Genomic DNA, 25,256 nt, shown 5'->3' on the forward strand with positions numbered 1-25,256 from the left:
AGAGGGGAGCCTCTAGAAAACAGAGGGACTACCTGCAAAGTCCTGAGGGGAAGCAAGTGTGAACCTAGAATTTTATACCCAGCCAAGCTGGTCAAGTTTAACAACCACAAAGATATACTCAGATATGGAAGAACTAGGGAACGTGGTTCCTATGAGCTCTTGTTCAATGAAAGAACGAATGAATATTTCTAGAGAGAAACTCCTTAACACTGGAGTGGAGAAGCTATGACCAAAGGACTGATAACCCCTCAGCAGAGTCTGGAGACCAGGGGGACAGCATCTGCTGCCACTTGTGCTCAGACAAGCACACAGCGCCAGCCACAAGCACCACAGTACAAGAGACCTCCACTTATGCCGAGCCTGTGGCCTTTGATGCTTCAGGTGACTGAGGCCTCCATATGGTTCCTATGGCTCTGGGAAAGCCAGAGGCTGGAGATGCAAATGGGACTGAAGCGAAGGTCAGAGGTAAACACTACATGGATCCGCTGCTCCCTTTCCTGTGGGGATGGACTTGGCCCCAGCTGGGCCTGGCCTTGCTCTCAGGGAGACAATCCAGGGGCTTGACTATCACCTGAGGCACGTCAAATTGTCTGGTTTTGTTCTGCCTCATGGATGACAATTCCATGGCCTTTGTGCTTCTGTGCTCTGTTCCCGGGTTCATGACAGACCTTACTAACAGAGGATGACAATCTTTCCCACTGACTTTTCTCAAACCCAGCTCTCTGTGCAGTCACTACCAATTAACAGGGTTAGAGGAAAGTTACCCTTATTTCCCGTCCTCATTCTGGATTCTGGCGAAGGGCTGGGCTAGATCACAATGGGCTGAGAGCTGCTCTCAGCCTGTGGACCCACATGCATGCTAGGGCTGGGGAACGAGCTCCCCAGGGCCTGTTTTCCTTGCACTTGTGGCCTGGCCCCCACCTTGCGGCCAGCCCTGGTGGCCTCTCCTCCTGTGCTGGGAGCTTCCCTGGCCTGTGCTGTGTGGCAGAAGCTCACACTCCTACCGGTCCCTCTTGCCACCTCCTCTGCCATCCTGACCCACCTGGTGAATCACCCCAAACTCCCAGCAGCAGCAGACCAGATGCAGCTCACTGCCTTAAGCAGGTTCTCTGCCGGCCCAGATGGACTGGCCTGGGACCAACTGAGCCTTGTTGTTTGGTCCCAGGAAGGGTCAACTGCTAGACATCTCTAAGTGGAAAGGATGAGTGGAGGTGGTGGGTACCTTCACATGGGTTTGTCTGCTCAGGGGTGTGAGTATGTGTATGTACGAGTGCATGAGAACACACCTGCTGTTGGGGCCGGCATGGAGCTCTGTCCCCACTTCTAGGAAGGAGCTAATTCTCTAGGGTCCTTTGGGTCTTGGAACCTTACCTTCATGGTGGGGCAGCAGCTTCCAGGGGGTGGATGTTAGGAGGGGACATTGTCAGCCTCTGGGGGAGCCCTGCCTATAGGTGGCTATGACCATGACCCAGGAGGCCTGTGTGTAGTACTTTCCCTCCCCAGCCAGCAAGGCATCCTCTGGCTGCAAGAGAGCCACTCAGAGGCTCTGAGCCTGTGGTCCTGGCTTCCTGTCCCATCGAAGGCTCTGAACATAGTAGCTGAGTGTTATGGAGACCCTCACCTCTGTGCTGGATTCTGGATGCTGGATGCTAGATGCTGTCATCCGGGCAAACTCTTTTTGGTTCATGGGTGGCTGGGCAAGGTGGTGAGGGCAGCCCCCAGTGGCCTGGGGCATTCCTGACACTGACATAAGTCTACCTGCTGTGGAGCAGCGCTGAGGGCAGCAAAGAATCTGGGGTCTGGGCCACCAACAGCATCCTTTAAAGATGGGGAGATGGATCATTTCCTCGGCAGGGGAAACTGGGGCACACGTGCCGAGGAGGGGAGGGAGATGAGGCAGCCAACTGAGGATGGAATGAAAACTCCATTTACATATATTTCCAATTTCATCCTTTCACACTTTTCCATTTGGGGGAGGTGTGTTTTATCAGTAATCTATGTGCACATAGTTGGTGGATAAATATTCCTGTGTTGGGGCCAGGCAAACACGTTTTATTGATCAGAAAGGCATAAGGCCAGTGGTCTCAAAGCTGGGAAGGTCAAGAAATGTTTTCTGGTGTAGACATTGGGATTTTCTTCTAAATTCAAACTTTCTGAGTTCTCCCATCCATCTGTGAGAGAGTTGCTCCAGGGCCCAGGACCTGCACCCTGATTCCCAAGATTCTGCAACCCGGAGATACCGGGCAGTCTCCGTCTGTAGAGCACATGACTCAATCTCAGGGTTGTGAGTTTGAGCCCATGTTGGACATGGAGACTCCTTAAAAACAAAAAACAACCAAGATTCTGCGGCACTTCTTCTCTGCCTGAGTCCACAGGGACTACTGGGTGGCTCGGTAGTCCTTCCTGGAGTGGGTCTGAAAGTAGAGGGTCCTCCCACAGCATCTGCCGGCTCATAATTGCCTATTAGAGAAAGGTCAGCCGTGAGTTTATCAAAACCTTGTTTGAAGCTGTGGGACTCTTCCGGCTGCTCTGACTTAGAAAAACAGCTTCTTCAAGTTCAGTGCCCTCCTGGTAAACAGACAGTCCTTGATTGGTGTGAAATATTTCTCTTTTAAATATTCATTTGTGGGGGGGCATGCTCTAGAATGCTGCCGTGTGGAAACCAGCCCGGGGTTCCCTCTGGAGCCTGTCCTTCCTCCCTGCCTCCCTGCTTCTCCTTCCTCCAGGCTCGGCAGCCCAAGCAGCCCTTTCGGAGTGCAGCTACCAAAGTGGCTCCAGATGCCTCCGCACTGTGGCCCTGGGCAGCCACAGCTCTCCCAGGAGACCCCTCTCGCCACCTCCTCTGCCATCCTGACCCACCTGGTGAATCACCACCCAATCCTCGTGGTCAGTGGAACTTGTTGGCTTCGTGCCTTTCCTGGGATTTCTGACAGAGGAAAGCCTAATTCTGACCAGTGCAGTCTAGATCATTTCTCCCAGTGGTGGTCATGGTCCCAGGACAGGAGGCCGGGGCAGGGGGGACTGCCTGAATCAGCTCTGTGCCCCTCCCCTTCAGCACACCTATGGCCTGGGGGGTACTTCCAGCCCTGCCAAACAGCTTCAAGACTTATTTCTGATCAGTCAATAGCCTTTAATGCTGAAAGGGAGGAAAGCTGGTAGGAATTCAGCTATTTTTACATCCTCTACCTTTCTTGGCTATCTTTTAAAAATATCTATCCTTAGATAAGCCATTTTTAGTCTTCCCTGCTTGGCTTCCAGCCACTCCTTCACATCCCTACTCTCTCTCCTTCTCACCTACTTGTCCTCCTGTGTCTCTTCTGCTTTTTGGCAGTGTCCCTCTTCCCTCCTTGCTCACCTGTCCTTATCCCAGCCCTTGCTGAGGAATCGTGGCCCCCAGCAGCCTTTGGGAGGACTGCTGGCCTCATGGGGCCTCACTGCTGATAATCCAGATCTATGAAACCAGGTCTTCTGTGGGGCTGGACTGGGTCCTACCTGTGGACACCTCCCTCCCCCTTTCCTTCCTCTCTCCTTCTCTGCCCAGTGGAGAGCTCTGTTAAGGAGGACCACCTGGGGAGGCCTGGGGCTGCCCCAACCACCTTGGCCCCCATGGGACTTGTGTCCAGGGATGTGTCATAGATGGATCTCGTGGATCTCCTGCCATGGGCAGATCCTTGGGTTCAGCAGGGTGGGGAGCTAGCCCCTCTCAAGTTGGTCTGGGTGGGCAAGGGCTAGGCAATCACAGGGTGTGACCCTCATGGGTGTAGGCTTTTCTTCCATTACACCCTTCAGGTATAGAGGTTCCTCACAGCATGTGGTTGAACATTTCTCCTCTGGGAACTTCTCCAACCCAGAAGGGGGTGTTGTGTCTTTTTGTTCTTCCTCTGACTTCTCTGTTTCTGGCATTGCTTCTGCTCCCTTAATTGTTGGTGCTCCCCATGAATCTTCCCTAGACTACTCCTCTCTTGAGGCTTGACTGCGAATTGAACCCTTAACTCTCCCCAGTAAAAATATCTGGACTTACCTGAATGGAATCCAAGCTCTGACCCATTTCTTGATGTCTCTCGCACCCACCCCCCCACCTCAACAAAACCAAACCCAACCTTGTGATTTTGCCTTTTCATGCCCCATTCTCCAGCCACCAATTGGCTCCTCTGCCTGGGTCCCCCATTTCAATCAAAAGGACCACTTCCTTTTGATATCCCCAGAATACCCCCACTGAGCCTTCCTTCCCTCTCACCCCAAGGACTGTCTCTTGGGCTATTGCTTTATTTTCACTGTTTCCCTGTCTCCACTGGCTCCTTGACACAGAGCCAAAGCACTCTTGTTTGAAAACCTTAGAGGCCCTTCTCCCCTGGCCCTTTCCCTTTTTAGCCCTAAGCTTGCCTGTAGTTCAAGCGGTTGAAAACACGTGACCACTGGGAGCTGTCCTAGGTGCTGGAGAAGGCGGGGCCTTAAACCAGCTGGGCCTGCCCTGCACAGCCCAAGCCCGAGCAGGCTGGCCCTGTCAAGCTTCAGAGCCCTTACCCCCTCTGCCTATCTCGCCCTTTCACCTCAAGGAAGAGACCCAGTAGACTTCCGCCCCTCTCCTGGGCTGCGTGGTGGCCTGTGGTGCAGTGATTTGTTTGCACATCTGTCTCCTCTCTAGACTGCAGGTTCCCAGAGGACTAGATCCCTGTCTGATTCACTTTTTAAAAAATTTATTTCAATTAAATATTGAATAGGTATTTCTAAAGAATATAAAAATACTCATAAAATATGTATGAGATGTAAAGGATAATAGTACAATGAACACCTGTGGACCCACCTTCCACCGTTAGGAGACTTCACAGGGCCTGGAAGCACACCAGGGGCCAGCAAATGTTTGTCAGTGACTGCATTCCCGAATGAGGGAGCGAATGTGGTTTTCTCGAATGTGCATCTCTCAGCGTTGCCGGGCAGATGCCATGTGACGTGGTCACAACTGAATCGTGTCACTGTCCTCCCTTGGTCCCACTCTGAGCTGGCTGCTTACACATCTTTCCGCTTACTATGCCCATGCTTATTGAGTGCCCGCTCCGGACCGTGTGGTGTGGGCCCGGGCTGCCATGGGGAGCAAGCTGTCAGAGACCTTCTCCTGGGGCTCTTCCACTTCAACAGCTCCTCAGAAAAGGGGAGAAGAGAATCCAAAGAGCCCAGACTGCAGGGCTGCCCACCCCTCTCCAACGGGCTCCCTGGGGTGGCAGTGCGGGACAGTGGCTAAGGACAGGGACCGCTGGCCTTGATATAAATCATAATGGCTTTTCAAGTTATATAACTTCTCCGGGTAGCAGTTTCCTTGTCTGCCTGATGGGCAAAATGGGTCCTAGCCCATGGCTTCGCTGTGAGGCATGAGGAAGTTAATATGCGATGGGTGCCTGGTCCACGGCGGGGCTCGTGGTAAGGGCTTGGTTGGCGTCACCCTGTTGTGGTCAGCAGAGCACTCCAGGGTCGGGGGGGCTGGGGGTGTGCCCAGCGACCAGGGAGGACTCTGCTGTCATTTCTGCAGTTCTCTGCAGCATAAAGTCGGACCAGGGAAAGGCCAACCGCCACGCCAGTCACATGCCATGCCTCGTTTCCTCAGCTCGAACTCGCTTTCGTGTTTCACTGTGCGGAGTCATGACATGCCCACAGCACATCCATTCAGGAAACAGCCGTTTTGTGTTCAGTGCGTGCCAGGTGCTGTGCTGGGTGGTCTCTGAGATGCAGCTGTGGAAATCACGCACAGAGGCCCTGCCCATACCGAGCTGGCAGTCTAAGGCGGGGATCACAGAGGGGACACAAAAGCAGTACCTATATGATGAGTCAGAAGGTATGCAGAAGGGACAGAGCTACATTTAATTTTTAAAAATTTTTTTAAAAAATTAATCTCACACCCATTGTGGGGCTCGAACTCACGACCCCGAGATCAAGAGTCACATGCTCTTGTGACTGAGCCAGGCAAGTCTCCCAGAGCTGCATTTTATTTTATTTTATTTTGCTTTGCTTTATTTTTTAAAGATTTATTTATTTATTTTAAAGAGAGAAAGAGTGCATGCGTGAGCAGGGGGCACAGGCAAGAGAGGGAGAGAATTTCAAGCAGACTCCCCACTGAGTGTGGAGCCCAACATGGCACTCAATCCCACCACCCTGAGATCATGACCTGAGCCGAAATCAAGAGTCAGTTGCTTAACTGACTGAGCCACCCAGGCATCCCCTGGAGATGCATTTTATTTATTTATTTTTACAGATTTTATTTATTTATTTGACAGAGAGAGAGAGATCACAAATAGGCAGAGAGGCAGGCAGAGAAAAAGGGGGAAGCAGGCTCCCTGCTGAGCAGAGAGCCCGATGTGGGGCTGGATCCCAGGACCCTGGGATCATGACCTGAGCCGAAGGCAGAGGCTTAACCCACTGAGCCACCCAGGCGCCCCTGGAGATGCATTTTAAATAGAGCAGTCAGGGAAAGTGTCCCTGAAAGGACACCACCAGAGCAAAGACTTGGGAGAGTGCAAGAGTCAGCAGAAGCAAATGCCCAGAGGCAGGAGTGGGCCTGGCCTAAGGGAAATAGAGGGAGGGAGGGAGAGAACAGTAGGAGATAAGGTCAGAGCCAAAGGGGTCATATCCCATGGGGTTTCCAAGGCCATTGTAAAGCCTTTGGCTTTTCTTCTGGGAGGAAAGGAAGTGTTGGAGGGCTTAGACAGAGGAGGGAAGTGGCTGACATAGGTATGTAAGGAATTATCCTCGCTGCCATGTAGAGAAGACCACAGAGGGGTGAGTGGAAGCACCCAAGCTTGGGCAGAACTGAAAAGAGAGGATGGTGGCCTGAATGAGGTGTGGGGTGGAGTAGGGGGAGCAGCCTCTGATAATCCAGACTCTGAAGCCAACAAGATTTACTGATGTTTGACATGGACGGGAGAAGAAGGGGTCAACGACGGCTCCCAGGGAAAGCTGGGAGGTGCACGTGTAGGGCAAGATGAGAGCTCAGCTTGGACACACCAGGTTTGAGAAGCCCAGACATATGATGTCTCAGTCAAGATGCAGAGTGGGCAGTTAGAGCAGAGAGGGGTTCAGGGAAGAAGTCTGGGCCAGAGACACACATTTGGTCATTGTCACTGGGTAGTGGAATTTTAAGCCTTGAGTCTGGGTGGACCCTGAGATCCAGGATTGTGTTTACCCAGAGAAGACTGGGTGCTTCCAATGTGAGAATGGGATTCTGGGATTGGGAGAGAGTTTAAACTGGTGTGGCCAGGAGGGTCGAGGAGGTGTTCCAGAAGGCAAGTGGAGAGCTTATCTCAGGAAGTTGGGAGCCTTCAGCAGCTGTATCACATGCCATTGCTGAAGTGTGATCAGGAACTGAGAAGTAACTGTGGGATTGATAACTCGGAGGCCACCGGTGACAGTGACCTGAGCAGTTCCCGTGGAAGGGTGTGCAGAAGCCAGGTAGGGCTTGGTTAAGAGGAAGGGAGGGGAGGAACAGAGAGATGGGGCCATAGCTAAAGGCGGAAGTGGGTCAGAGTTATTTACGTATTTATTTTTGTGGATGGGAGAAGCATGTTTGTATGGCAGTTGAAGTCATCCCATAGAGAGGGGAGATGGATGATGAAGGAAGGGGGAGGATTTGTGAAGGTGAGAAGTGGGGAAAATACTGCATGTTAGATGTCAAGAGACTGGGGTCGGGCAGCTTCCCCTCCAGGGGCTCCCACTTTCTTAGTGAGACGGCAGGCAGGCTGTCAGTGAAGAGAGGGAGAGGCATGTTGGAAGCTCGAAGCTCAAGGAGAAGGGGTGAGGAATCATCCAGGAGGTCGGGGAAATGAAGGGTTTGCAGGGAGCCCTCGCAGGACAGACTTTTTTGGGGGTCAGAAGGCATTGTTTGCTTCTCCACTGTCACTACAGCTAAGTTGAAAGTTAACTTGAATCTGGGTCTCTGTCACAGAAATTTTGTCCCCAGAAAGACTACATTGTGATGCAATGTTGAATCAAAATGCCATCAGGTGGCGCCTGGGTGGCTCAGTCAGTTAAGTGTCTGCCTTCGGCTCAGGTCATGATCCTGGGGTCCTGGGATCGAGTTCCACATCAGGCTCTCTGCTCATCAGGGAGACTGCTTCCCCCCACCCCTGCCTGCTGCTCTGCCTACCTGTGCTCGCTCTCTCTGTCAAATAAATAAATAAAATCTTTAAAAAAATTTTTTTTAAATGCCATCAGGTACACAGAAGATTGTCCGTCTCATGTCAGGCGGCTCACATAGAGTCCGGATGGCTGTGTTCCTCAGAAGAGACCGCAGACCCCGTGCAGTCTGGGAAAGGGGCTGCTGTCCCCCTGCATGATAGAAAGAGCTCTCAGTAGCTTCTGATTAGCTTTCAGGGGCAGGATTTTTAAAAAAATTTTAATTCTAATTTTTATTTTTAAATTATTTTATTATTTATTTATTTATTATTTATTAAAATTAAATTATTTTTAAATTCTAATTTTAATTTTTTTATTTTAATTAATTGTACTAGTTAACATACAATCAGGAGCTGCTTTTCAATTCCAGCCACACGTCTGAGTGGCTCAGTCAGTTAAGCATCTGACTTCAGCTCAGTTTATGGTCTTGGGGGTCCTGGGATGGAGTCTTGTGTCAGGCTCCACGCTCATCAGGGAGTCTGCTTCTCTCTCTTCCTCTCCCCCTGCTCTTGCTTTCTCTCTTTCTCTCTCAAATAAATGAAATCTTTAAAAATAAATAAATAAGTAAATAAGTAAGAAAGTAAATTCCAACCCTGAATCATTCAAATAAAAAATAGAACTATGAATTTAACCAAGTGGCAATCTTTCTTTACCTAGAAATTAGTCTATGGGAAGGCCCTGGAGCACAAGTTCCAAGTGTGGCCCAGAGATGCTGCAGCTACCACATCCTGGGCCTTATAGCTGGTGGCAAGATGGCCCAGAGGGCTCAGACTCAGGCTCTGGTGATTCTACTGAAGAAGGAAGTCGAGGGTCCATGAGACTGGATAGATGCGTGGATGCCATTCGTAGTTGATGAAAGAACTGTATGACAGACACATAAGAGTGTTTTCTTTTTTCTGGAAGAGTCTTTATTAGACCAAGGGTGTGCCTCTCCCCTCCCCGCCACCGCTCCGCCACACACACACACACACACACACACACACACACACACGCACACAGTTCCTCAGAAAGGAGGAAGAACCCCAGACTGTCTTGGAGCGGGCCTTCCTAGGGGCATTTTGGGTCCCCCCCTCTGAAATGGCTTGTTCTAGGAGGTTCTACCGGTTGGCAAGCAGATGGCTTTCATTCAGGGGCAGCAGACATTGAGTCTCCTCCTGTCAGTCAGACCCTAGGAGGTTAGGGGACACCAGGGCAGGCCCCTTGCAGGCCACTGTGGCCTGGCTTCCGCAATGGCTCTTGGCTGGTCCAGCCTGCCTGCTGGGCGCTGGAATCCTCCCCGTGAACACAGACTGAAGCAAGGATAGAATTTCGGGGAGGCGATCCAAAGCATTGCCTTGGGATTTTTGTGCTCAGCTTCTTTCAAATTAGAAAAGGAAAATTGGGAAAAGGAAAATGAGGAGACTGAGTTCAGCCTAGCTGTTTGACTTTCTACCTCACTGAGCTGCTCAGCCCTGCTGGCTTCCCTGCAGCTGCACCAGGTGGGGATGGAGATGGGGGGTCGGGCACATGGGGCCTACAGCGGTAGCTCCTCAAGAGCTGGATCCTAGGACTCCACCCCCTCAAGCCTTGCATGAACAGAAAAGTAACACCTCCCCCATCTCCATGGACTTGCTCTAGCATCGAGCCTGGTAGGGAACCGCCAGAAAGAAGGTTCCTTTGTCCCTGTGGAGAGGGCATTAACCAGGCCCTGGGATGCCTCCTCAACCCATCTCCAGCTGTTTGGGGTCAGCCTTTGGCGAAGACAAGCCTGAACAGAACTGCCAGGGCAATAGCTCTGAACCAGGGTCCTGCCCGCCACAGGTTCTGAGGTCATTTGTCTGGGGCATATAGTCTGAGAGTCAGGAATTTAAAAATCACCCCAGGTGTGTCTAATGTACAGGTTTAGAGCCTTGGTACCCAACATGGGGTCTGCAGACCATAGTCTAGATATCACCTTAGAGATTGTTAAAAGTGCACCTCTCGTCCTAGATTTACTGAGTCAGAATCTGCCCTTTATCAGGATGGAAGAGGGGAGCTCATGGTCCTACCACATGGCCTGGTGCTGAGGGTTCAAGTGGGAGCCGCTTGTTAAGGCTCAGCATGGGGCACAACCAGCACGCAGCAAATGGTGACCGTCAGGATGCCACTGGGCAGGAAGGGGAGGAGAGTGGAGTGGGGTTTGGCAGGGCCGCCTAACTTGATAGAGCCCTCTGCAGGCTGCTTCTCCAAGATGTGTCTCTAACGCAGTCATTTTCAATGTCATTTCAGCGTTTCCAGGAGACTGGACCCCAAGGAGCCCCCGGGTAGCCAGAGAGCAGCTTCCCCAACCCCGAAGCAGGCTTCTGCTACTGCTCCCGGCCGCGAGAGCCCCCGGGAGACAAGGGCACAGGGCCCAGCAGGCCAGGAGGCTGATGGCCCCCGCAGGACGCTGCAGGTAGACAGCAGGACGCAGAGAGCAGGGCGGTCCCCCTCTGTGTCACCGGACAGAGGCAGCACCCCCACATCACCCTACTCCGTCCCCCAGATCGCCCCCCTTCCTAGCAGCACGCTGTGTCCCATATGTAAGACCTCGGACCTCACGTCGACCCCCAGCCAGCCAAACTTCAACACCTGCACCCAGTGTCACAGCAAGGTCTGCAACCAGTGTGGGTTCAACCCCAACCCTCACCTCACCCAGGTAACCACCTTCTGCGCCGGGTCCCCCCACCTATCTTCCCATGCCTCCCTCGGTTCCCTTCCCCTTATTTATTTATTTATTTATTTATTTATTTAAAATAGGCTCCATGCCCAGCATGGAACAAAATGGGGCTTAAAATTACACCCCCAAGGGGCGCCTGGTGGCTGCATCGTTAAGCATCTGCCTTCAGCTCAGGTCATGATCCCAGGGTGCTGGGATTGAGTCCCGCATTGGGCTCCCTGCTCGACGGGAAGCCTGCTTCTCCCTCTCCCACTTCCCCTGCTTGTGTTCCCTCTCTCGCTATCTCTGTAAAATAAATAAATAAATAAATAAATAAAATCTTAAAAATAATCACAACCTCAAGATCAAGACCTGAGTTGAGATCAAGTCGGACACTTAAGTGACTGAGCCATCCAGGTACCCCTCTCTTCCCCTCTTTACCTAACTCTCTTTTCCTGGTCATTTTCTTTGGCCACCGGAATTTGTGCCTTCCTGGCTCCAAGATGTGGTAGCAGAGAACAGGCCTGGCTGCAGAGCTCTAGAGGGATTCCTGCACCTCCTGAAACCTCGGGCAAGGTCCGAGCAGAGAAGATGCTTTCTTGACCCAGAAAAATGGCCTTAGAGAGGGCCAAAGACAGATTTCTGGGTAACTTTTCTCAATGGATACTCATTCGGAGAGGGCCACAGGCAGCTGCACGCTGGAGAGGAGGCAGATATGCGTGGCTCCAGGCCAGCCTTTCTCCCTGACAGTAGGCACTGGAAGGGGGTGCTGGTGAGGGAAGCAAGGTTTTAGGGGAGGCAGGAAATGGCTTTCCAGTTGGGCTCTGCGAAGGTTCTCTGGGCTTCCATTCCAGTTAGCTGGGGCCTGAGGTGGCAGAGCCGCTAGCCATCCTGAGAAACAACCCTGGGGTAGAGACCCAGGCTAGGAATCAAGCATTCACAATGGGTGACAGTGTCCTACTCTCAGTAAGACACCACTGCAGGGCCATTTCCATGAGATTGGCCTCCTTTTTGCCCCCAGAGGACCCTGGGTCCTCAGCCCCATCCTGGCTTTGTTGATGCTGCTTTGGGTTGACATGGGATGTTCAGCCAAGCCCCTGGAGGCTCTTTTTGATGACCCAGAGGCTGGTGAGCTGGTAAAGCCAGGGCCAGGCCTTCGAAATGAACTCAGCAGGTTTGCTGGCTTCCCCCCTCTCCTCTGGAGTAACCCAAAGAAGTCTCTGGTTCCTCCCCCAGGGCTCTGCCCTGGGGCAGGGTGGAGCCCAGCTGCTGCAGTCACAGGCCTGGTTGCCTCTGGGACAATCAGCAGCAGAAGCCCGTTTGGACCTCGTGGGTGAGGGGATGAGTGAGAATAATTGTTCGCAGGTCGGGGTCTATTTGTGACATGAGGTGCCGTGGGTGTGGGATGTGTGGTTTGCGAGAGGTAAGTGTGAGATTCTGAGGAAGGAGCTGCCGTTGTGGGGAGATGACTCAGTAGGTTTGGAGTCGCTCCTGGAGTGTGGGGGCTTCCTTGAGGAGGCGGGCACACTCGTGATTATTGCATCTGTGATTAGAAACAGGCCGGTCCCTGCACTGCTCGTTAGGTAAGTGTTGGCCCTGCAGTACTTAGAACAGCGTGATCCAGATCAGAGAAGCTCACCTGTGTGTTTCTGCCATCGAGAAGCCGGAAACAGCTGGCTGGGAGCAGTGAGGTTTGGCAGGCAGGGACGAGATGCTGCTGTGTGCCACCACCCTCCCACCCCCGCCCAGCTCTGCTCCAGTGTGGCCGCGCCCCTCTGGGTTCCAGCCTCCCTGAGAGGCTCACTCAAGCCATAGGGCCTGAAGTCCTCTGGATGAGGTGGGTGGAGATCAAGGGAGAGCCACACGTGGTGCACCGATTTCCTGGTGGGCAGCCCAGCCCTTGCCACGCAACAGGCTCCCCCAAGCCCAGGACCTTGGGTGAGGTGGGAAGGGAGCCAGCCTTGGATGTGCTGAGAAAAACAGCCGAGTGGGAGGACCTTGGCGACACTCAGTCCATCTGCCTCATTGTGCTGGGAGGAGGCCGAGGCTCAGGGCCAGGAAGGAAGGGGCCTCAGACTTTACGGCAGATTCATGGTGTTTGGTGAGGAGCAGACCTCCCTGCCAGGTACCTTGAGCAAATGCCGAACCAGACAAATGCATTGGTTCTTTGCCGTGAGGCTTCTCAGGGCTTCGGCTTCCTGAATGGCACCATGCGGCTCCAAGACAGAGCTGCAGCCAGCAGCCTTTCCCAGACTTGCTTTCGCAGAACATTCAGGACTGATGTTCCATGGCGTCAGTTTGGGAAACGCTGACCTAGTGCATTCTCCAGGTTCTCAGAAGCTTGGTGGATGCCCTTTTCTGAAGGTGTCTCCCAGCAGAACCTTTTCTGCTCCAGAGCTGGCTTTCAGTGGGGTTCCTGTCAAGATGAAAGAACGCTCGGCCTATTTTCCTGAGAGGCCGGCAGAGCCTACCTCTTCAGTCGGAGCAGTTGGTCTCCAGCAGAGCCACCTCCTTGGTCACGTAACGAGAAAACCAGTTTGTAGGTTTTGCTCACACACACCCGTTGATCCATCCTGGTCAGAACATACCTGTTCTGACCTCTAACTTGACATCATGTAGGCCAAGAAAGCTGTTTCTGGGATTCTGCTGGTGTGTGTGGGCTGGGCTCCTGCCTGGCCTGAGGCTCCGGGCAGGGCTGGGGGCTGGTTCTGAAGGGCGCTGTGTCTTGGTAACAGGGGCTCAAGCCAAGCACCTTTTCCAGGAAGCCCAGCTCCAGTACTCACATCACAGGAGGAGACGTGCAAAGGGACGTGGTGCTTGTCCCCACACAGACGCACTGCGGACACTGGCCATGGGGTGAGGGGAGCATGCTGGGGACCTTGTCTGGGGATGGGCATGTGTGTCTGAAACCGCTAGTGTAGTGATGTTCAGGCAGGACTGAGGCAGGTGGGGCCCCGCTTGCTGCCCAGAAGCTCACCAGAGCCTCCTCAGGGCAGGCCGGCACAATTCTCAGCTTCCTGCTGGCAGGAGTACTAGAGAGGGACAAGGGCCATGCTCGTGACTTGGAGAGCTTCATGGCCTCTCTGGGACTGCTAACAGAGGCGCCCTCAGATCTTTGGAAATGGGATCATGGAAAACGGACCTTCGTTCCCAGGTAGAAAGAGAATCCCTGGCTCTTCCCTCAATTTGCGGCCCAGATGAGGAATGTGACAGGGCCACCGTGCTGAAGGGCTGGGTGAGGGCGGGGGAGCAGAAAGGAGGAAAGCGATGGCCACTGGAGCTCAGTGAATTTGTCTTTCCACCTCACAGCATCTGTCGGGAGTCTTGGGCCTTTCACTGGGTCTTCCAGAAACAGCAGATGAGGTGTGGAGAGGAGACTCACAGGTAGAACCATCCACCCCATTAGGCCAGAGCTGCGGCTGAGATGTGGAACCCCTCCTCTCCTGGCCAGCAGGCCCCGGCTTCTGTCTGTTCCCAGGCCACCAGGAGGGTACTAGGCTCACACAGACGTGGCGCCTGCCGTTCTTCCGCCTAGGCCCTGGATGGCCAGCTCCTCCGGCCGAGATCCCTTCAGAGTGGATGCCTGCCCATGTCCTTCGCTGGGCTTCTGAGGCCTGGAGCACGTGGAGACTCGTGCAAGTCAGGGAAGGAGCTCAGAGCACTCTCTGTTTATAGCCCGGGAGATGAAGTCTTGGGAAGCCTTGGCTGCTTCAGGGTCGTTTGGAGCAATAGAGCTGGGGACCCAGAATTAGTAGTGGGCTCTCTGGCGTTCCCTCAGGGACTCTCGCACTGTCTTCTCCATCCACAGTCCGCTTTTGCTCAGGTTGGGGATAGTTCAGAGCAGGCAGGGCCATCTCAGCCACTCTCCATGGTGAGGCCATTTCTTTTCGGAGTTCTGGTGTCCTGGAACTCAGGGAAGATGAACAATTTAACCCGTTCGACATCATGACAAAAGACTGGGGGTTTCCCTGTGGGGGCTGAACACCTGTCATCACCCTTAAGAGGCCCTCCCCATGAGGACACACTGACCAGGAGGCCAGAGGCATTAGTTTGTGAGGCCATCCCATGCCCAGTGGTGGGGAAAAGGCAGGAAGATTGTTCCCTTCTCTCCCTGGACGTGGATCCTTAGCAAAGTACCTTAACTTCCCAAATGTCCGGTTTCTCTAAAAGAGAAGCAGGGGGCCCGGGAAGCCAGAAGCAAGGTCTGGTGGCTTTGCTGATACCTCATGCCTGCTCAGGCCTGTTAGCCCAGCTCTCCTCTCTTCAGTGACTTGACATTCAGACCTGCCACTCCTTTCTCCTCCAGGAGGGAGGCCCTTGCTGCACAAGTCAGGCTCTCTCCTGATAGCTAGAGAGAGGAGATAAGGCACAGCAGCGATCCTGCTGGGTGTAGTCTGAGGGTGAGGTTCGTCGGGGCATTGGGGGTGGGAGTGAGCTGCCGGGGAAGATGAGCCGTGGCCAGAAGCAGCCCAGACCTCCCAGTCCTCTCAGGGGCCTCCCTGCCCCTCTCAGAGCAGCCCAGCAGCACATCCTGGCCTGGAATTCCTCCAGATAGGAGTCTGGCCTTCCCCTAGGAACAGCGTCACAGGAGCAAGGGGTGTGCAGACTCAGGGCTGGTGGCCCGTCCGTGCTTCCAGATCTGATTGGCAGAATTGTCCCAGAGCAGCATCTCCGGCCAGCAGCCTGCACCCGGGAGGCCCACCAGCTGCCCCAGTAGGGAGTGGCAGGGTGCCACGTTCTACCCATCTGAGCTCATCTGCCTCCCGCCTCCCTTGCTCTAGTCAGAATCACTCAGAAGCCCCTCTAAAAAAACTAGAGAAAAACGATCGTGTTCTTTCTTCGCCTGTTCCAAGGTCTGGACTTTGCCAAGACCAAGCCAAGGATCTATAATCCACTGTGCAACCCCCTTCATCCCCACTCCATGGGCAAGCCTTGGGGTGAAGCACTTACCCATGGTGGGCGGTGTGGAGAGGGATGGAGATGAAGCAGTGGCCATAAGCCTTTCTGCTGTTGCCTGCAGCCCACTCCTTTCCGGCAAGGGCCGGGGCACCAGATGGCCCGGGGGAGGTGCCGGGAGTGCCTCACGGATCCCTCCGCTGCAGCCACCAGCCTTGCCCCCTTCCCTCTGCTCCTTCCTGGCCACACTGCCTCGTGGGCCAGTAGGGGACGGGGAGCAGATGTTAGGAGGACATAGGTCAGCAGTGGGCTGAGGAGAGGCAAAGGTGTCCCCCTCCCTCCTGGGCCCAAGGGGTGGTGGTGTCTGCACACGTGCCCAGCCTTCCCTTCTCCACCTCCACACCCAAAGGAAGTGGGTCTCCAGGTGGCAGGCCCTTTAGGAAGCCTTTCTCCCACAGTACGTCTGGTCCTTGGGCAGTTTACCTCGAAGAAACAAGTCTCCAGGTCAATAGGGAAATGCCTGCCATGCTTCAGTCTGTCCTGGACGGCCAGCCCTGCTGCCAGTCCCTGCTCCCAGGACACAGGATACTCGACTTGAAAAAAAAAAAAAAATAAAGTGGGAACAGGGAGAAGGAGCAGAGGGGAGAGGCAGGAAAGGGAGATGGTGGAGAAAGCCCAGAGGCAGGAATGGGCAGGGAGGCAGGAGAGCTGGGTGAAGTCACCAGCTGCTGGTAACCTGGAGCAGGCCAGCCTGGATTCACTGTCAGCAGGGGGCCCTCTCCCTTCTTCTCATCCTTCCTTCCCCTGCAAAGGCTGTGGAGGGCTTATGGGAAGCCAGGAACTGTCCTTGACACTGAAGAATCAGGCAGGACCGAAGCAGCTGTGTTGCTCAGCCCGGTGGAGCCCAGAGGCTGGAGGGAGAGGCGGCCCTTCTGATAACCACAGGAGCAAACATACGGTCAAAACCTGAGGGTCAGCTCTGAGGAGGACCTGGGGGTGGCTGGGGAGGGGGCAGGGCTTGCTGGGATGCTGCAATGAGACTCTTGGGTGGGGGGGCTTTCACAAGGAGGGGACATTAGACTGAAGCTGGACTGGGGAAAGGGGGTCCAGGGAGGCCTGAGGGGAAGTGCATGATCTGTGTGAGGGCCCGGAGCAAGCCAGGGCTGGGCTAGCTGGGGGTCTGTGAGCAGGATCAGAAGACATGCGGATCCTGCTGGGGCCTGTAGATGGGATTTCAAGGGCATCGGGAAGTGGCAGTGGGAAGGTCAGATGTGCATTTAAAAACACCTCTTTGAGGGGCACCTGGGTGGCTCAGTCAGTTGAGCGTCTAGACTCTGGGTTTTGGCTCAGGTTGTGACCTCAGGGTCCTAGGATCAAGCCCTACACTGGGCTCCCTGCTCAGCGGGGAGTCTGCTTCTCTCCTGCTCCTCCCCCTGCTGTCTCTCTCTCAAATAAATAAATAAGTCTTTAAAAAAACACCCCAAACCCCGCTTCTTTGAAAATTGATAACGGTGATGGTTGTACAACATTACAAATGGAATGAATGCCACTGAATTGTACACCATTTAAAATGGTCAAATGGCCAATTTTATGTTTATGTTTATTTGACCACAAAACTCTCAACACCCCCCTCCCTTCGGTCCTGCTGCCGGTCTGGGTCCCCTATGTGGAGATCAGCTCATGGGGCGGGGCTGGCTTCCAGGGCTGGGGCTGTGGGATGGTAGTGGACGGCCTTGACCGATTCCTGGTGGATTTTGCAGGCTACACAGACAGGTTTGGAACATGTGTTGGACATGGGACTAGGCCTAGAGAAGGAGAATGTTTCCATTTGGGCTGTATCAAGTTGGAGGCCCCTGTGAACCTTTAGGTGGGGTTCGGTCGGCTAGTCTACAGACCTGGGGTTCGGCGCTGAGACTCACAAGCCTCTTGCCATCGGTAGACTTAACACTAAACATTTCAGTAGGTTTACCATCAGCTGGAGTTTAGTATTTGTTTGAAGCATGTGGTTTTATTTTTAGGTAAAATGTACCTACGATGACAGGTAGAGCTCAAGTGTAGCATTCTGTGAGCTTTGGCAAAAGTATGCCGCTGTGTCCACCAAACCCCTCTCTCAAGGCGGACATCCTTGTCACCCTAGAGAGTTCCTTCAGGCCCCCTTCTGGTCTCCTCACCCCTCCTCCAGAGACAACAGCTGTTCCAACTTTTCTCCACCATAGAGCGGTTGTGCTTCTTCTAGGGCTTCATAGAAATGTGCTCTTCTGGATAAGGTTTCTTGCCCTCAGCATAGCATTTTTTGAGGGTCATCTATGTGAACAAGTCTTGAGAAGCCTGACTGAGGAGAGGCAAGATCCCGGGCTGTAGACAGGAGAGGGTTCTGGGAGGCAGAAGACAAAGGCACTGAGTTGTGAGAGAGGCAAGGGATGCCTTGGGGTGTGGGGGAGGCAGTGTGCTTGAAGGAGTGGGGCCCCTAAGGAGGCAGGTCCAGATCCTGACTGTGGAGGAGGCAGCCCTGTTGTGTGGCTGCTCTTGAAGACATGGGCAGCAGGCCAGTGGTTTGAGCCAGAAGGCAGGGGAGGGGTGCAGGGAGGGATGGGGGCAGGAGAAATTGAACCAGCCATTGTGGTTGGGGGTGAATGAGTTAGCCAGAGTGGGAATGAATGAGTTAGCCAGGCAGCTGGGGGGCCCAGGAGAAGTTGGGACAGACGTTAACTGGCAGTGGAGCCCGTTTGCCTGGTACCCATTTATCTGTGTGGGTAGAGGCCAGAGAAAGTGGGTATGTGGTTGGATCTAGTTCTGAAGCTAACATAGGTCAGAGTGACTGCATGCTGACCATAGATTGAGCTGAGCAGGAAAAGATGTGAAGGCAGAGGCTCGGTGGTATCCCTATGAGGCCCAAGGACTGTTATAGTGGGGAGGCCCAGGAAGTGACCTAGAAGGCTGGAGGAGGACAGGTACAGGGTGATTTTAGAGGAGATGGTTTAGGGTGATAATGGGTGTGAGGGTGAGGCCAGGGGATGGGCTGAGTCAGTGCGGTGACTGCCATCCACTGTGACGGTGGCAGTTGGTTCAGTGGTAGCCTGGGAGACAAGGGCCATGGGGCTTTCGAGAACTAGTGGCCGTGATGGTGGAGCCTGGAAGGCAACAGCAGCTAGGACGGGAGAAGGATGGGGAAGCTAAGGGCTAAGCCCCAGGGGTCCCAGGGATTTTAAAGGGAGGGTGAGTGGTTACCACATTCTGAAGTCCAGAGAGTACGGTTTCTCCTGGACAGGGGGATGGAGGACCAAGAAATATGTGTGTGTGTGTGTGTGTGTGTGTGTGTGTGTGTGTGTGTGTGTGTAGGGAGTTTGGGGAGCCGGCTTGATCAGGAAAGGATGTTTCACAGGGCACAGTGGAAGGCCTAGGAGGGAGGAGAGGCTCTCTAGGGGAGGCTGGGAAGAGTTGGACCCCAGAGGTGGGAAGCCAGGTGTTTGTAGAGATCAGCAAGGGGATGGATTCTTTCCGTTTCATGGAGCTCCAGGCCAGGGAGGACTCCCAGCCCCCAGGAACTTTTAGATTCAGCCTCCTCTCCACAAATCCTGGCCTCACGTGCTAGGCAGTTTCTCGGGGCTTCCCCGATGGGCCATGTCTGGCTGATTCATTCATCCAACTCGGCGTTCATATGCCCCACCCTTTGCGACCTTGTGGCTCCTGCCTGCCCCTAAGCCTGTGGGCAGCCAGCTGCGGGATGGGGCAGGGAGTATGTCCAGTGCTGGGGGGAGAGTAAGGGGGTTGGCCAGCCCCGACTCCCTGCTCTGGAGCACCGTTGGTCCAGGGGCCGCAGTGGGACAGGTGCCCTCGTTGAGGCCTGGCAAGTGACTCACAGACCAGAAGAGAGTGGAGAACCATACTGGCCGGTGGGACCCTCCCAGGAACCAGCAGGGGAGGCTTGTTTTTAAGCTGTTTCTGTACTGTTTGAACTTGTACCGAAATGGAAAAAAGCATGAATGCTGCAGCATCAGACATGTCCGCACAGACCGATCTGACCACCGAGTGCCGTCTCTCCCGCGGAGGGCTGGGCCTCAGAGGCAAGGCGCCGCTCTCTGCAGGAAGGCAGGCTAAGGGATGTCTGCAGCCCTCCTTCTTCCTTACTGGTGGGGAGGCTGGAGAGGAGAGTGGAAAGAGACTCTGTTGCTGCTGGGGGCCCTCAGAACCTCCCGGCAGCCTCGGAGGCGACCGTGAGGCAGGCTCTACCTTGGGAGCAGAAGCACATTTCCTGGGCAGCTTCCTTTTGGGCTATACATGGCAAGTGAGCCTGGGCCCCTGCCTTTGGGCCTGGGACACAGTGTGGCAAGTCTCAGTGCCACCAGTGTCCCTGTTGGAGAGATGTAGAAGCCTCTCCCCCAGAGGACCCCCACTCCCCTCTCTGCCCCAGAGCCCTGGGGAGGAGCCGTGGGGAGCGGCCAAAGCAGACAGATCATGGCTGGCTGTTCCTTCAACCTGTGGTTCACAGAGCCCTCAGCCTGGTCCCCAGGCCTCTAGATCCTGGGTGGGCCGTGCCACCTTAGCTGCCCTTCCATCCACTGAACAGTTTGAGTAAGGGAACATCTAAGAAAGGCTCTTCTTGGGATGAAAGTCCCTTCAGAGCCAGAGCCCAGGAGGCCCTGCCTTTCTGAATCCCTAGCAGGCTCCTGGCTGGGCAGGCAGCAGCTCTCTGTGGGAAGTCACTTTCCTGTAGCGTCTGCTTCTCCCAGTTCCAAAGCAGCTCGTACCCTGCACACCACACTGAGCCTCCCGTCCCTACTGATGGTCAGGCCCTGACCGGGTTGGGGTGCACAGGTGTCCATACCTCTGAGATGGCAGGATGAGCTTCCTTGCTGGCAAGAAGTGTTAACCTGACAGAAGCTAGTGTCTGGCAGAGCCATTCACCTCAGTGTAGCCCTGGGAAGTCCCCTTGGTTTACCTCTGGCTCTTGGGACACGAGTTCTGTGACTGGTGGCCTGCTCATCTCCTGGCCCTGCCAGGTCAGGCACATGGAGGGACTAGACAGCAAGACTCTAAGAGAAATTTCCTGTCATGCTAGTAGAAGGCTGTTCCCGTGATTCTGGTGGGCAGCTGAATGGGAGGGTGCCAAGTAGCCACAGACGCTGGTACAGATGAAGAAGGCTCTCACTGCTGCTGGTCCCAGGGCTGAGGAGTTTGCCACGGGCCTGGCCGTGTATGCCCAGCCTAGGTGGGCAAGTGGGCTGGGAGGTGTGGGGAGGAAGAGGCTGAGGCTGAGCTCCTCAGATCCAGCTCCTGACAATCTGTGAGGGAAGCCAAGGGAAGTTTTGCTGGGTTCAGAGATCTCCTCTCCCAGTGTCCTCCCTGGGAGGCCTTTCCTATGGGGAACTGTGCGGGGCCTGTCTGCCGGGCCTGAGCCTGGGTGGGGCCTGGGAAGGGTGTGGTCAAGTCTCCTCACCGTCTAGAAGAGGCTGGATAGAAATAGCTGTGCCCATCTGGGCTATGAGTCACCGAGGGGCGTTTTAGCTGTTTCTTGGAGAGGTTCTATTTTAGGTGAGTGCCTGTGACAGCCTGGGTGACGGAGGCTGGGTAAGGGAAGGTTCTGGTGGTGAGTGCAGGAGTTTCAGTCCATGCCCTTATTCAACCCTGTCCAGGACTTGAAGGAGGGTCACTCTGAAGTCCCAGGATAAGGAGTTTTACCTTCCAGATCCCTCTTCTCAGAAAGTCCCAGAGCGTGCTGTGCAGGTGCACGAGAGCTACAGAGCCTAGGGTGTACCTGGGCACCCGCTACAGGAACTGAGTCTGGCTGCTGCCCTGGGGCAGTGCCTGGGCCTCCCCTCAGGAGGGTAATCCCCTCCAAGGCTCCCTCTGAGGGTGACTGGAAATAGCTTGCCCCTGGGAGCTCCCACTTTGATGGGAGTGAGGCCTCCCTAGCCAAGTGGGACCTTTCTAAAGGGGTCTATGGATTGAGTCCCATGGATGCAAATTATTTCCTCTGAGGCTTTCTCTGTCCAAATGTACACAGAGCTGCCTTGGGTCTCCAAAAACATCTAGGTGAGTTGACAGTTCCCAGCTGGGGCAGATGACTTCATATCCCAGTTTCTGAGGCATCACTCTTCTTAGTGTTTCTGGAACTGGGGTTGGTCTTGGAGGGCTCGGCCAGTGTTTTGCAGAGGGGACGTCTACCCCATGACTTGACCTGCATGAGGCTGCTGGTCTTTGGAAGAAGCAGGAAGGCAGAAGGCACCAGGCTGCGGCTCAGGAGCTGGGCCAGGCTGGCCGGGCTCATTTCACCCACAACACCGCTTCCTCGTGGGTTAACCACAAGAGCATGTGGTTAAATTGTATCAGACCTTGATTTTCTCTACTGTGAAGACCAAAGGCAAGGCTGTCTGTGAACAGGCCGTGTGTGGTGCTGGGCATGAGAGAATGCTCGCCGGACTGTGGTGTTCTCCCTGCCTCCATGGCTGCTCTTGCATTGGCGGGGCAAGACAGCCAGGGCCGGGCTCCCCCGCTGCCAAATCAGCAAAAGCAGCAGCTGCGCGGCCCTGTGGCCTCAAGGCGGAGAGCAGGACCGCAGGCACCCCTGAGGCTGGACAGAAGCAGCTTTTTGCCTCAGGAACCAGATGGGACCTTTCCCTGGTGACTGGGCCCCCCCGGTGCTTTTGAAGGCTCTGGCTACAAGCGAAGATGGAGCAGCCTTGGCCTTGGGCCTCAGGTCTGGTTGAAAAGGAGGAGCCTCCTCACTGGGGCCCTGAATCTCCAATCTCACAGCTTGGGCCTCGTGGGAACTGTGTCCCCTATTAATAGGGTGCTGGCATTGATCCCATACAAGCCTTTCTGGAATGAGCCCTGCTCTGTGCCACACACACTGTCCTGAGAGCACCTCGACGCACACTCACAAGCTGGGTGGGGCGACAGGAGACTACCCAGAGAAACATAGCAGTAGATACTTCGGGTAAGAACGAGCACTGTGACGAGAATAAACTGGGTGATTAGCTACAGTGTGCCTGGGTGGTCTGTCCCATTGCGTTGCCAGAGAGGGCCCTGAGGGGGAGACCTGAGGTCTGTGCAGCTAGCCAGCCTGGGGACAGAGAAAACTCTGAACTTAGAGGACTCCTGGGCTGAACAGGAGGCCCAAGGTCTCTGGGGTGAGACTGCTAAGCAGGGATGGCAGGGAAGGAGGCCGGAGAGAGGGATGGGCTGGGGCGTGGGCCATTGGGATTTCCCATGACAGGCATGGTGGAACTCCACTAAGGGATTTGAGCCCCTAAGTGATATGCTCTGATCCGTATGTAGATTTCTTTTGGCAGAAAAAAAATATCATTGGTTCATGTAACTGGAAGTCCAGGGCTAGACTTAAGGCATAGCTGAACCCAGGGAATGAAACAAAGTCATCAGATCTGCCCCCTTCTCCTAACCTCGTCTCCACTTCTTTTTTTTTTTTTTTAAGATTTTATTTATTTATTTGACAGAGATCACAAGTAGGCAGAGAGGCAGGCAGAGAGAGAGGGGGGAGCAGGCTCCCCCTGAGCAGAGAACCCAATTCGGGGCTTGTTCCCAGGACCCCGGGGACCATGACCTGAGCCAAAAGCAGAGGCCCCAACCCACTGAGCCACCCAGGTGCCCCTCGTTTCTACTTCTGAGTCTATTGATGTCATCCTTAGCATCTCCCCAGATGCTGGGAAAGAAGGCTATTGACTGACCTACACCCATGTTCTTCTCTGAGTAATTCCAAAGGCAAAAAGACTCCCTCTCCCCTGTTGTTCATTTACCAAGTAACATGGATCAGTCCTGTTTGCAGGGTCACATGGCCAGGCCCGAAGCCCTTGCTGAAACTGGTGATTGGCCCAAGCCAAGTCTCGCACTCTACTCGGCGAGGCATGGATGCAGAGAGGAAAGTCCGTGTCCCTCACAGGAATAGCAACACATGCTTGTTTGTTCTAGAGGCACAGATTATCCCATTTTGTTAAAAAATGTGTCTTGCTTAAGAAAAAAAAAAAGTCTTTTTCATTCTATTTACATCATCACTGACATGGCCTTACTTAGCTTTCCAGATTGTCCGCATCCGTCTTGTGCCTTCTGCGATGCTCCAAGCTCCTCCAGGACAGGGGCCATAGTTTCATTTATTTTCTGTGCCTCCCTCTCCCTCCTGTTACTCTTCATTTCTCTATTCATTCTGCAAGTTTTTAATTGAACATTGATTGCCTTCCAGGCACTGTACTAAGGCCATCCTTTCCATCCTCGTTTATGTTTTAAAAGATTAGGCTGACTGCTGTGTGGAAATGGCCCAAAGAGGGCAACAAGGGAAGGAGAGAGACCAATTGGAGGCTTTGGGGGGTGTCATCGGTGGGGGAGGCTGTGGGGATGGAATGATGTACACAGATCAGACGTACAGCCTGCGGGCAGGGGGGAGATCCTGCACAGGGGGGTCCGGCAGACAGCAGATTGGTGTTTGGGGGGGGTGGGGAGTGTGGGACTGCCCGTGTTCTGCTTCAGGCACCTGGCAGCTCCCAGGGGTGGGGGCCGTGCCTTCGGTCCCTTTGGCCCAGAAACATCTGAGCGGGCCTTGCCGCTCCTGCCTGTGCTCGGAGCTGGCCCTGCCTGCTGTGGGAGCTGAGCTGTGGGTACCACCAGTCCTGACCACCCTGTTGACCCTGATGCTTCCTCCTCAGGTGAAGGAGTGGCTCTGTCTGAACTGCCAGATGCAGCGGGCTCTGGGGATGGACATGACCACGGCGCCTCGCTCCAAGAGCCAGCAGCAGCTGCACTCCCCAGCCCTATCTCCTGCCCAGTCCCCAGCCAAACAGCCCCTGGGGAAGCCAGAGCAAGAGAGATCGCAGGGCCCAGGGGGACCACAGTCTGGCCCCCGCCAGGCTGAGACAGCCAGGGCCACCTCAGTGCCGGGGCCTGCCCAAGCAGCTGCCTCTCCGGAGGTGGGGAGGGCGTCTCCTCAGCCCCCTCTTCCCGTCAAGCCTTCAACAGCAGAGCCCAGGCCACCGGCAGGAGAGGCCCTGGCCAAAAGTGCCACCACAGTACCCTCGGGGCCTGGTGCTGCTGAGCAGACCCAGGAGGGCCTCACTGGGAAGCTCTTTGGCCTCGGCGCGTCCCTGCTGACCCAGGCAAGTACCCTCATGTCTGTGCAGCCTGAGGCTGAACCCCAGGGCCAGGCTGCCCCCAGCAAAGGGCCACCCAAGATCGTCTTCAGTGATGCCAGCAAGGAGGCTGGCCCGAGACCCCCAGGCTCAGGGCCCGGGCCTGGGCCAGCACCTGGAGCCAAAACTGAGCCTGGAGCTAGAACAGGTCCTGGGCCGGGGCCTGCAGCCGTGGCAAGAACTGGGGGAACAACCAGTCCAAAGCATGGCAGAGCGGAACACCAGGCGGCCACCAAGGCTACTGCCAAGCCAAAAACCACGCCGAAGGAAAGGGCCACCTGCCCACTGTGCCAAGCTGAGCTCAACGTGGGCAGCAAGGGCCCAGCCAACTACAACACCTGTACCACCTGCAAGCTCCAGGTGTGCAACCTGTGTGGCTTCAACCCAACGCCCCACCTGGTAGAGGTAAG

General features: G+C 54.7%; 1 protein-coding gene across 2 annotated transcripts in view; it reads left to right on the forward strand.

Annotated features, from left to right (window-relative positions):
• The window catches only part of BSN (bassoon presynaptic cytomatrix protein), a 90,606-nt gene that overhangs the window by 40,230 nt on the left and 25,120 nt on the right, over positions 1–25,256 (forward strand). For both annotated transcript variants that reach the window (XR_004383905.1, XM_032868062.1), the window contains exons 2-3: positions 10,408–10,816; positions 24,367–25,251. Coding sequence is in view for 1 of the 2 variants with exons in the window: in XM_032868062.1 (XP_032723953.1) it covers positions 10,408–10,816; positions 24,367–25,251 (1,294 nt within the window). In the remaining variant the exon portion in view is untranslated. The remainder of the gene's footprint in view (positions 1–10,407; positions 10,817–24,366; positions 25,252–25,256) is intronic.

This window comes from Lontra canadensis, unplaced genomic scaffold (genome assembly GCF_010015895.1).
Source record: "Lontra canadensis isolate GAN:19392208 unplaced genomic scaffold, GSC_riverotter_1.0 scaffold35, whole genome shotgun sequence".
Taxonomy (NCBI): Eukaryota; Metazoa; Chordata; class Mammalia; order Carnivora; family Mustelidae; genus Lontra; species Lontra canadensis.